Source organism: Pangasianodon hypophthalmus, chromosome 11 (assembly GCF_027358585.1).
Source record: "Pangasianodon hypophthalmus isolate fPanHyp1 chromosome 11, fPanHyp1.pri, whole genome shotgun sequence".
Taxonomy (NCBI): Eukaryota; Metazoa; Chordata; class Actinopteri; order Siluriformes; family Pangasiidae; genus Pangasianodon; species Pangasianodon hypophthalmus.
This window is the reverse complement of record NC_069720.1, coordinates 16,863,225-16,876,212: the sequence shown is the minus strand read 5'-3', so window position 1 is coordinate 16,876,212 and position 12,988 is coordinate 16,863,225. Positions and strand designations below refer to the sequence as shown.

Sequence of the window (12,988 nt, the reverse complement as noted above, 5' to 3'; positions counted from 1 at the left end):
CCGAGTACACGGCCGAATCCCGAAAGACCGCCTGCTCCCTACTCAAGCGCACTACATAGGTTATGGAATAACACCTTACTCAGTCTTAATGGAGCACTATCTAGCCAATAAGGAGGTGATTTGCGATTCGGTCTGTATTTTGACTATTACAAGAGATTCTCTGGTTGGTGAATTTTTGTGGATAAACAATGGCTAAATTTGATTAAACGCCAAATTCACTTGACTCGCAAGTATCAGCGTTTGGATTCATAAATCAGTAACATTTCTTCTATTCATATTTTCTTAGTCAAGTCACAAACACAAAAATACTACAAAAATATATTTAAAAAATCAATTATTAGGGCCACCATGCTGAGGTTTATTTCAATTTCCATCAATGATAAAAATGATCTGACCAATTTACATTTGCACTAAAAACATCTATATACGCAAGACAAGCAAATGTTCAACTTCCTCCAAAATGTGTTGAGGCGTCAGACACAGAATTAATAATGAAAAGACTGGACAGCAGGACTGCTCTACAGAGTTTAGCATTAAGCCCCTTATCACTATAACTGCAAATCATACTTCATGTTGGTTAAAATTCAGGTGCACTACTGTATGAAAATAGTTCATTAACTCCTGCTGTATGGCTCAATTTACATAGGGTTCTGGTTAATGAAAAAAAAGTCTTTTCTATGTTTTCTTTTTTATATACAAAAAGAAAGAAAGAAAAAGAAATGGAGTCTGGTTAACAAAAGGTGGCCTACGAAGTACCAAACACACTGTTTTCACACATATCAGGGCCTGGGCATTTCTTTTAAATATCAGCGTCCTTAAATAACGTTGACTCCCTCACTACAACCAAACATCATTTAGGGCAGGATCACTGCCACACTGAACACAAACAAAGCTCTTGCTGACCTTGTTCATACTGGGAATAACTTTTGTATAATTTTATATACAACATCAGAACAGGTGTTTATAAATGGTGGACAAAACCGACACAAATGTAAGGAAAGAGTCAGACTGTGTACACGTGTAAAAGAGCAATGTGGCCTTGAGTAAGGATAATGTCTTCACAGAGTACACAAATCAACGACAAAAGTTCTCAGTTCAGTTAAGAAAAGAGCAGTTCAGATCTTCAGCTTTGTAGTGGAGGCTCTGTGTCTGCTGTTGAAGTGCGATCTGTTTCCTCAGCCATCTGTGATTGCTGCTCAACTGGGCTGTCTGCTCCAGGCCTGAAATAAGGCACAGCCAGTTTCATTCAGTGATAACAAGGGCACAGGGATGCAATCACATGAAAACCCCAGGCGCTAACTGGTACTATACCACAGCATTGTTATATATAACTGCTTGATTCTGATTGATTAGATTTTTTTGCTTAATTTTCTATAACGGCATTAACGACATTATCATTTCTATAACTGCTAATTCACATAAATACATGAAAAACATTATATATTTGTTAAATATGTCTTCTCAGGGATATGAAGAAGCTGTAGGGAGAATTGACATAACATTTATAGAAGGATTCTTCAGTGACCACACTTCGGAATGATCAGTAAGGTTTCCACCATGGGAGACAGAGGACTTGTCAGTAGAGCTTGTCTTGTTACAGAGAAACTAGAAAGAGCCAAATCCTCTGTCTCCAGTGTCAATGCACTGTAACGATCTGTACGTTTTCTGCCATGGGAAAAGAGGGCCTTGCCTTTTTTTTGTTTTATTAACTTGAAAAGAGAGCAGAAGATGGCAAGAAAACAACTTGCCTTGCACACGATCCACAACATTAAAACTATATGTAAAACTACAACTACATATGATTGATTATATACTGTATTACTATAAACGATTGAAAGGCATGATGTGTCATTCATTAAGCAATTAAAAATCATAATCATTGGTAAATCCCTATAGTATAAGAGGAATAAAAAACGCATCACACAACCGTGAATTATTTTTCTATAACAGCAACGTCCCGGGCATGTTTTATTCCTTATGTAATCGACATTTTCCCTTCTGTTGACAAAAAGTATTTAAATTCATTATTTTTTGTACTTTCATTCTTATGTCAAATTCACACTCGACATGTCCCACGGCTGTGCCTCAGGAGCAGCCTGTAGCAAGAGTGTGGTACATCCACATGTACTATCGGAACTAGAGTGACTGTTATTTTTATTTAAAAAAAAAAAAAAAAACTGCTAAAAAGTACAACAGTAACAATGAAACATACGGCATAGGGACAGAAAGTTGGGCCAGCTGTAATTACAACACAGTTCAATAACAATATGAGACAGTGGGGCTTTTTTCTGGTTAACACTGACCATCACTGCCAACTTTTTCTAATTAACTATTAATGATTTGTTTACGGCTAATCATTAAACATTCGCAGGGACACTCTTATTTCTGACCTAATGTGTCTAACCCAGTAGCCAGTCTCTGGTATGATGAGCTGCCTTCATGTTAAATAATTTACATAAATGCATGTGATTGGTTGTAAGAGGATCTGCTACACATGCCAAGCTCATTTCAAGTTTAGAAAACTAGCGTCACTGAATTACTGCCAGTTTTTTCATACGTTTATCAGCTCTGCTACAGCATTTTTTCAAGTTCTCAGTTCAGACAACCCCTGGTATAGAAATTGTAATTGTGCAATTTCAGGGTCTTTCTATGGATTTTACACTTCACATATGTGAGTGGGAAAAAAAATTGATGATGCATAAAAGAAGCACATCGCACCAGCTTGCGTTTTTGCGACATAACTAGTCTGGATTGAAACGCTTGTTAGAATGAAAGTGTAACTGCCACACACTTTGGAATCAGTATTGGCCTTAAATTCAAGTGTTCAGATATCAAGACTAATGTGCATGAGATTTACTTTGTGTGGACTGAGACCTTAGACTGTTCAAGCTAATTACATTTGTTTTGTCAGCCAACAATAACAGATAATAAGCCATTGGTTGCAAATGATGTTGCAAAACAACAAGACATTGAGTGTTCATTACCACAAAAGAATAATACTCAAATTATGCTTGATGTGAATTTAAACAAGTACACAAGATATTGTACTTCATTACGTTTAAATAAACAGGTAGTACAATGGTGCATTCCTGAGAGTTTACCTAGTAGGTTAGTCTGTATATATATATATATATATATATATATATACACACATATTATATTTACAGTAAGTAAAACTTCATTATTTACCTCTCGTTGTTCTGTGATTTGTGGTCACTTTGCTCATCCTGCTCTGCAGACTGTGGATCCTTAGATTCACTTTCAGAAACAACGTCCTTTTTCTCAGCTTCTGACTCTCCGTTCACTGGTTTGGAATCTTGTGGAAATGAGAGTGAAATACATCAGGTTAAATCCAAACACAACCTGGTCAATAGGAAAGTTAAAAGCTAATAGTTTGCTTCCATGCAGGTTATGAATGGTCTTTCAAATTAACGCTCACTTTCTACTGGAACAGCATTGAGATTTTTAGCAAGCTGCAAAGCCATAGTATAGATTTGAGGGACTAGAAACTTTAGGTGGTTGTATGAGACTATACAGAGAACTGGAAAAATGGAAAACTGGAATAAAAAACAAGAAAGTGTGTTCACTGTCTGTCCCCATGAAAGATTACCTGTGCACGGTGGCTCCGTTTTATTTTCCTCCTCACCCTTCTCCTGTGGTTTTGGTTTATTTGTCTCCAACTTTCCAACAAACTGGAGTTTTAACTTGTTGTAGACCTCCGTAGCCTTTTCCATTACTGCACTGCTGGCCTTGTATCGTCGAATCTGTTGAACAGAGACTGAGATGAGTTTTCACCGGACATTTCAAATGTCACAACATACAACTTAGTCTACTTATGTTCTGGTTAAATGACAATTTGTACCAGTTACACATTCTGTAAAAATATAGTATAATCAAGACTCCTCAGATTAAAGTTCTTTCAATCAATAACTAAAGCTAATTTTTTTTTGCTTCATTTCAGGACAAGAAAAAAAACCAAAAACTGTTCATTGTTTTTTTAGCACAGACTGCGAGCATTAGTGTTTTATTTTAAATAAAATATGGTGTGTGCAGCTCTCTGCATCCTCTATAGCCATGCAAAACTGAACTTGTGGCTGAAACTAAATTGGTATGATCCTAAACCACTCAGGAAAGCAGCCTGTCACTGTCTTAAAGCATCCATAATGTTAATATGCAAGGCATAGAGATTCAGAATGCGTCCTCACTGGGTAATAATAACAACACAAAATTAAAATGATGTGGATTACAGTGTGTATGTGTAGTGTGCCATAGCTTCACTTTGTGAGCTGAACTGAATAAACAAGAAAAGGATGTGTATACACAGGAGCACTGCATGAGCAACCTGCAAATAAATACATAAAGTCCTCATCAGAACCTGATTGACACAACTGTTATGAAGGTAATAATGTGCTATGGAGCGTTCTGGTTTTACACCCTTTCTGCTGATATACATTTTAATATCTTTGGCTGATAATTTTTCCTCCCACCCTTCAAAAAAAGAATAGAATAAGGTATTAACACTGTTTTGTGTGTAGCAACGTTTCTGTCATTTCAGATTGCATTGCATTTATCATTTGATGTTTTCCACATGTTCCATGTAAATCGTTTTACTATTTATTATTATGTTATAACACTCTACTTCACAATCTGATATAGGTACTCAAACAAGACTTCAGCTTGCCTAAGTTCAATACGTGAATATGGAAGGCAGACCTTTTTGAGTGTGGTGATGACGTCAGAGTTCTTTTGTAGGATCTGACTGGTGACTGGTACAGCGCTCAGCTCCTCCAAGGCCTGTAAACATTTCTCAATGTCCTGAAGCAAAGAAAAAACTAGTTTAGAAACTAATTACTCTTAGATAAACTCACCGCAGATCTCATTCCCAACTCTCAGGAGCATAACAGAAAATACAGGCCCATAGGTCATTCTGCATTGTAACACAGCACTGATGAATTCTCGATTCTGGTTCATCAGATGTTGATTAATTTCTATAACAGAAGTTCTGATAATAGTTCAGACCGCAAGGTAACTCACAAGTCTTTACTAATGCAATCTTTGTAATATGGTAACGTTTCTATGGTAACAAATTATACAGGGACTCCATATAAAAAGTTTTTTGTAAGGAAGGGTCCCCAGTGTCAGTGCTTTGTAACAGTCAAGTAAACCTAGTAAGTTACAACTTATAGCTGTAACTTTAGTAAGTTTTCCTACACTACGAATTCCTCAGAAAAAAAATGACATTTTGTGATTTCTCTGAAACCTGCCAAGCTGCATTTTTTTGCTTTGTTTTTTTTTTATTATTATTATTAACTTATTTTATGTTGCATGACATTAAAATGTAAATATAAATGGATTATTTAATGAATTAATAACTGTAGGTGGCTTAAAGCCAAGTGGAAGATTAGACAGAATGCAGAGTGCAAACACACAATATGGAAATACAACCAAAAAGTTTGCACTGGTTTGCACTTACAAGAGACTATATCACTTAGTGAGGCAATATTAATGCACGGCTACTACGAGAGGAAAAAGTCCACAAAAAAAAAAAAAACCACATGAGGAAAAACTAATAATGAATAATCAGTCACTCTGTTTCATGAGTATTCAAACAAAATCAGTATACAAAATCATAAATACAATCCAGACAGTCATTCAAACTTGGAATTAGTTGAAACTGTTACAGGTAGTTAATAAGTAAGGAGGCATAAACTTACAGGGTTGTCCACCTTCAGTGCAAACTTAATGTCTGTGTGCAGCTTTTGGAGTTTCTCTTCTGGAGATGGCTCTGAAGAGATGCAAAACGTTCAAGGCGAAAGTATGAGAAAAGGATTATACATAATACAAGTCCATTCACAATTGATGAGCAGATGGTGTGTAAATGTGCCGTTCATACCTTTTTTCTTCTCTACTCTCTTCTCAGGTGGACGCTCAGATCGTCGTTTTGGCTTCTCAGGCTTTGACCTTATCAGGAAGAGCAGTTCCAATCAGAGAGAATCAACTCGACCAGTAAAATTCAGTTCAGTATGAAAATGAGACATCTGCCACAGCCATTCATGGCCAGGAGCCAGGAAAGCAATGCTCTCAGGGTGGGAGGGATGACACGCACTGGGGAGACAGTGGGGGAAAATCCCCCCAAAAAAAGCAAATTTCTATGTTTCTTACCTCGTTCTGTGTTTCTCCTCAGATCGCTGCACCTTCTTCTCCTTCCTCTCTCTTTTCTCTTTCTGCCCTTTCTCTTTCTTTTGTCTGCCTTTCTGGCTATCTTGACGTTTAGCTAGCTTTTTCGCCTGAGACGGAAAATCAAGTAAGTGACATTTCATCATATGTCAGTAACATCCCACAAGTTGAAAACAGAATGAGTCTTAAGCGTAATCTTGCCTCAGTGGGCGGTGGTGAATCAGAATCTGAAGGTGCAGGGATAGGAGGTGGCGGCGGTTTCTTGGACTTCTTGAGAGGGTGGTCGTCTACGCCTTCATCCGAGCTGCTGCTGCTACTGCTTTCATCGTCTTTCCGTCCTTTGCTCTCTTTTTCCTTCTTCTTTTTCTCATCCTCTTCCTTCTCTCTCTCCCTCAACCGCCGAAGCTCCTCTGCCTCCTCCTTCTTCCTGCGCTCCTCCAGCTCCCGCCGCCGCTGCTCGTCTCGTTTCTTCCAGTCACTGATTTGGTCTGACTCGCTGTCACTGCAAACACAAACAAACGAAAAAAACAATCATAACCAACCAGTCTCAGTTTACGATGTGTCTACCTTACCACACAACATAATCACAGCTTAAGTGTTTAAGAACCACTGGACATTCAATAACTAGATGCTTTAACATTTTAGACATCTGGTTACCTGGGTGTGTATAGAACATAATTACTATACAAACTTTTTGTTCTGCTGTTATGCGCTACAAAATCATAACAACGTTGTAGATTATAGATATAAATATAGTTACCACTGTGCATGTTATGTACGTGTGGTGAATAGAAACTTAGAGTTTACACTCAACTCATACATACAAGTTTATTCTGTTCTGTGAAACAAAAAAACATTTTTAATAAACATCTTCAGTGTGAACAACTTGCCTACCTGTCACTGTTTGAAGAAGAGGAAGGAGCTCTTTCTGGTGCTGGTTTAGGCTTCCTTGCACGTGGCTTCTGTGGTGGTTTCTCTGAAAACATATGTACAATACCATTTTGCCTGTATATTTTAATAAATGAGAGGCTTTAATTGCTTCTGCTGCCATCAAGAATGTCACTGAGGCACTAAACTAACTATGCTAAATGGACCACTAACAGGTGTTGGTTTTACCTTTCTTGCGTGCCTGTGGAGCTTTCCTGGGTGGAGGATCTGATTCAGACTCTGACTTTGATCCAGACTGAGATTCGGATCCAGAGACGGCTGGCCGTGGCTTCACATCCTCAGAATCACTCCTGTCCTGCTTATGGTCCGACCGAGAGCCTGAGTCTGAATCAGAATCTGAGGACGCTTTCTAAAAAGACATAAGAATATATGGTGAGAGTATCAGTATCAATCTAAACACGTTGACTGGCTCTGAATGCGATGGCTGTTGTATTTCCCACCTTCCTCCTGCCTCTGCCTGCAGGCTTCCTGCCTCCCCGGCCACCCGACTCCTTCTGTGGAGTGAAGTCCTGAGGAGTACACAGATAAGGTTATATAACAATCTGTGATGCTCAATGCTGAAGTACAAAAAGTCACAGCTGTGAGAAAATCAGTGAGGCAGATGGGGGGGAATGCAGGCTAAATGTACCTTGTTAGTCTGAAAATATTTCAGTCCTGATGACACCAATTCTACACTCAACTGCGCAAGACTACGCTGGGAAAACACTGTCTTTTTTTTGTTTCTGAGAGGCAGAGCAAATTCCGTTGTGACCAGCGCTGTGTATTTTGAGAGCCGCAGGTTGTGTCACTATCCAATCCCACTCAGCTAAATCGGAGTCAGATCAGCAGTGTACAGCAGCTCAGAGAGGCCGATTTCGGCTCTCGTTTTCGGAAGTTACTGAGGATGGATTTGAACATGGCTATGTATGGCTGTTAACTGAAGTATGGTTTGATATATTCTGTGCTGCCCAAATAAAATAGCATAAACACAGTGATGTCCTGAAACTGTTTTAGCTTTAATTATGAAAAAGACAACTAGTCTTCTACTTTTTTAATTACTGGTTGAGTAGTAAAAATGAATACTCATGCAATCCCTAAGTGAAAGTTAAATTTAAACTTTAAAATTTAAACTAATAATGTATTACTGAACTTTTACTCCACCAGAGCTATAACCACTGAATTGATTTAAAACATGGTGATAGAGAGGTTTGAAGGGTGACAAATGACACTAGCAAATGAATCAGTCTTTGTGTGCAGAACTAAAACAGTCTAACCCTGGTTTAGACAGAGAGATACCTGGTCGCTGTTTTTGCCAGAGTCTGATTCAGAGCTGGGGGAAGGTTCTGGCTCTGAGGGAGAGCCACTCTCCTCTTCATCTCGCTCGCTGGATGATGCTCGCCCTCTCTTTGCCGGCGGCCTCTACAGAAGAAAAACCCTCACAACAATGTGCTTGACATGACATGTCCCACAACCAGTAATGTAAATCATTCTCAGATAACGAGCCACAATATTCAGAAGATGTCCCATTATAAACACTAACACTTAACATTGCATCCCTACATTGTTCTCAGATAGGGCTGGAGCAAATGTAAATATTCACAGCATTCGTGTGCAAAAAAAAGCTGTGATGCTGGAATATGTCACAGGTTACAAAGAAAATGCATCTTCATGTCCACAACAATAATGAAATAAGATTTTTAGGAGAACTGCAATAAACACAGAAGGTAGTGTGTGTTAGCATTCAGCTACCTTAGGTGCTGGAGCTTTCCGTTTCACTGCTCCTCTGCCTTGATCTTCACTTCCAGAGTCAGATTCCTCACTTCCTGATTCGGCTTTCCTCGGTACCACCACCTCTTCATCATCTTGCGCATCACTTCCTGCTGCAGCTTCGTTGTCCTCACTCTCAGATGAGCTGGCAGGCTAAGCAGCAGGCAGTTCAGTTAATTTATCAAGAAAGAAGTTCTGACATGCTGAACATTGTGCTCTTTGTGCTAGAACCTTTGAACAGTATGAAGTAAATTATTTCTCAGGTTGCTATTTCATCACTTTTGGTAGAAAAAATGTGACCTTTGAACTTGAGTAGTCATATCAAAACATTACAGCCTGAGCATTATAGGCTTGTTCAAAAGTATTATTGAATTTGTTAAAATGACAAACATCCAAACACCTCATTTGCACCTGGGCATTTCCTGCAACTTCAGTAATTCAGAATTAGATCCAGATTGGCATCATCCTTATAAAAATGTAGGATGCATTTAAAACAGATTTAACTAATGTCGCTTCAACTACTTCTGGTGGTCTGAGATGCAGTTTCGCCAGATGTGTATAGCCACAAGCCACATCTGACAACCAAAATCCCCTCTAATACATTACATCATAACAAATGTAAAACTTAAAGGAAATTAAAGGTGACACAGTTTTTGGTGTGGCAGCCGTATGAAAACTGAAAATAGGGAACAACACAAAGCTGGTAATCAAATGTAGCAGGTCGATTTGCATATTTTAATTATAATTAGACTTCAGCATGGCTAACTGCAGATGCAACAGACAGCAAGTGTAAATGCATGTAGGTAAATTCGTAGAGGAATATAATCCAGATACAAACCAGCCAGGTGTAAATGAGGTTAGAAGGACCAAAAAGTGGTTTCAGGAATGCTGAGGTACATAAATATTAACATAAAATTAATAATTCCTCAGAAAACTGGCTACTTACAGCCGGGGCAGTGTAAGACGCATGTGGATTGTTTTGTATTTCCCACAATCCTTCATTAAATCCTTTCCTTTTGTTTGGCTTCCCATACCGGTCCTGGTACTTCTCATAAGCGAACAGGTCTTTCGGTGCAAGGAAGGCTCTACATTGGAGGCAGAAAAATCAAAGGATCATGAAGTGCGCCGTTTTGCACAAACTAACTGCAAATCAGTACAATCACTACAAGTTCAGTCAATAAAAGAAATAACGGAAATTCAGTTAAACTCAGTTTTATTTGTAATACGCTTCTCAAAATAGACAGTGTCACTAAGCAGATTTACAATAATCAGGCTGTAGACTCATTTAGATGCCTGATGAGCATGTCAGAGGGAAAACTCCATGAGAGGACATGAGGAAGAAACCTTGAGAGAAACCAGACTCATGAGGGAACCCACCCTCTTCTGCATGACAATGAACAGTGGAATTATAAATCATTACTCTTCTACAACTGTAAACTCTAATGTCAAACATACTAAGTGGTATCTACATTTGTCAAGTGCTACACTATATTCCTACACAACTAATACTCTAATACCAGCTTAGTTCATTATAGATTCCATAGATTTGTTCCCAAGAACTGCTGCTGTAATCATAAAGATGCCATATGGTGTTTACACTCAACATCCTTTCAAAACACTCTACAGTACACACTTGTGGATAAGTAACGCTTTACAATCTCACTATCCAGCATCACCCAGAAGAGGATGAGTACCCTTCTGGGCCCGCTCATATCACCTTGGGAGTTTTTTCCATGCCACTGTCACCTCTGGCTCATTACAGATCTAAATATGAACCTACATCTGGATTTCTGTGAAGCTGCTCTGTGACAGTGACTATTGCTCTTTACAGTTGAATGTTATGTGAAACACCAGATGCGTGATGGCAGCAAGTCCTATGGGCCTGTGCATGATCTATGAACATAACCTGCATTCATGACCTAAAACCTAACAAGTAAATGGGGAAGGGGACGGAACTTACACTGATCCAGCGTTTCAATCAACTCTCAGTTCTGTGCATCCACGATTTAATGATTTATCAGAATAATATACATGTCAATAAAATGAGTTCAAATGATCAGTTACCCTGAGAATCTGAGAACACTTACGTCTCATGAGTCCCAAAGAAAAATATGGGGATTTTATTAGGTGGCGGTTTCACAGCTCCTTCAGCCACATCTTCAATCTGGAACAGACAGGACACAATATGTACAGTATTAGAATGTATACAAATATACACTCAACACCTACATTGTTAGGAACTCAGGATAATAAGAAAAACAAAACACATTCAGTGAATGGCAGCTTGATGGCAGTTGAGGTCTGAGGAGAATGGCCAGAATTGTTCAAGCTGACTACAGTAACTCACATAGTCACTGTTTACAACTATGGTGAGCAGAAAAGCATCTCAAAAAAGCACATCATGTCAAATCCTGAGGTGGATGGGCTACAACAGCAGAAGACTACATCAGGTTCAACTCCTGTTAGCCAAGAACAGGAATCTGAGGCTACAGTAGGCACAGACTCACTGAAACTGGACAGCTGCCTGCTCTTTTTCCAGTCCTCAACTGTCTGATTTCTGTGAATCTGCATCCACTGATTCCTCAGATTCCTGTTCTTGGCTGACAGGAGTGGGTCCAGATGTAGTCTTCAGTCCTAACCCTGGCTCATCTGTGTATTCTCACATCACGCAGTGTTCCTGGGACCACCACGATCCTGACCAGGATGAAGTGGCTGCTGAAAATGAATGACTGAATGACTGAATGAATGAAAATACAAGGCAAATGGTGGGGAAAAAGCATAATCACAATTCATTAATGAAAGATAAATGAGTGTGAAAAATGAGGCACTCAGATAAATGAATGTGAAAAATGAAGCACTGAGTTAGATATCTCTAACTTCCATTAAAAGGTCTATTATTAAAGAAGGAAGGGCCACAGGGGTGTGCTGGAAGCAGATAACATGTTATGTGTGAACTCTAAAGCTGATGTAACTTATTGGGCCAAAACAAATGAACCAAGCAAGAAGCCTGAAGCATAAAAACAGTTACTGTCAAGTTAGCACATTCTGTATCTACACACTGCTGAGCCTTTAATAAAGTCCTCTGGGCTGCTTCGCCAGCAGGCTTATTTGCATTGCAATCGATGTGAGTTTTCATACAGTTAAGCTAGCTAGTTAGCTTGTTACCTGTGTTGTTACCTGTGTTCATCTGCAGCTAGCATTGCTATCAGTACACAAAACAGTTAAAACATGTTTCACTACGCTACACAACACGTTTATGCAATGTAAAAAAATGCACATCCTGCAGATACGGCCATAACTGGGGGGGAAGTCTAGCTGGGGGTGTGTGCACCACAAGAATGCTAATGCTATCACTCAGTTCACTTTTCCCACCCGTATCCGACAAGCTCCGCCTCCAGCTCCATGATTGGCTAATAGTTCTGCACACACAGGCCAATCAGCTAATAGATTGCAGGTATTCGCACAGAGCGAATCGTGGCGCGGAAAGCGGGATCGTATCAGCCAATCGTAACGCAGGAGGCGATGTGGCTCGGAATACAGGTGGGCGAAAGATGTAAAAGCGCCCCAAAACCTAAAATGTCCACTCGGTTTGTGTTCGCTTACCCGAGCCGGCCAGTGCGGGTAGCCCTTCATTTTGGCGAAGACCAGATCCCCGGGTCGGAAATTGTGTGGCATTTCGTAGCTTCTTTATGCTCCGTGCTGGTGTTTTTTTTTTTAGCTTAGTCTCTGGTGTTGTTTGTATCTCCCTGTTGCAGCCCGTCTTCAGCCTGACCATAGAAACCTCCACAGCGCGAGGTTAAGGCGGCTGGTTCCGGCACCAGCTTCCGCTAACCGACAGCAACAGGCGGATGTCCCGCCTTCCTGCCAGTACTCATTGGCGAGACCGCCTGTCACTCTTGCTCTGAGCCAATCAAATTTCACAATGTGTATTCACTGTGGAAAGAGCTCGGATTATTGTAATTAAGTGGAAATATTTTAAGCAGCGGAATTCAAGCGAGAGGTTCTAGAGAAATATTTTATAGTTATAATTTAAAGGATAAAAGATGTCGTTAAAAAGCGGGGAACAAATAATATCTGAGTGAAGAATGTAAGGTTAAACTGAGATATCAGCTCAGGG

General features: G+C 39.5%; 1 protein-coding gene across 1 annotated transcript; it reads right to left on the bottom strand.

The window, feature by feature from the left end:
- Positions 1-330: 330 nt before the first annotated feature.
- Positions 331-12,704, bottom strand: hdgfl2 (HDGF like 2). The gene is made up of 16 exons (XM_026928360.3): positions 12,475-12,704; positions 10,959-11,035; positions 9,818-9,956; positions 8,854-9,024; positions 8,401-8,523; positions 7,566-7,634; positions 7,294-7,474; positions 7,072-7,153; positions 6,379-6,679; positions 6,163-6,287; positions 5,894-5,961; positions 5,715-5,785; positions 4,714-4,815; positions 3,611-3,764; positions 3,190-3,316; positions 331-1,220 (listed from the first exon to the last, which is right to left on the bottom strand). Exons 1-16 carry the CDS (start codon positions 12,544-12,546, stop codon positions 1,124-1,126), a joined length of 1,959 nt encoding a protein of 652 aa, XP_026784161.3. The 5' UTR covers positions 12,547-12,704; the 3' UTR covers positions 331-1,123.
- Between the last annotated feature and the right edge of the window lie 284 nt (positions 12,705-12,988).

Excerpts from the sequence above, each read along its gene's own strand:
- hdgfl2 (XM_026928360.3), bottom strand. The coding sequence starts at position 12,546 with ATGCCACACAATTTCCGACCCGGGGATCTGGTCTTCGCCAAAATGAAG. Across the intron at positions 9,957-10,958 it reads TTCTTTGGGACTCATGAGAC|AGCCTTCCTTGCACCGAAAG; the intron begins GTAAGTGTTCTC and ends CCTCCAATGTAG. Across the intron at positions 3,317-3,610 it reads AACGGAGCCACCGTGCACAG|ATTCCAAACCAGTGAACGGA; the intron begins GTAATCTTTCAT and ends CATTTCCACAAG.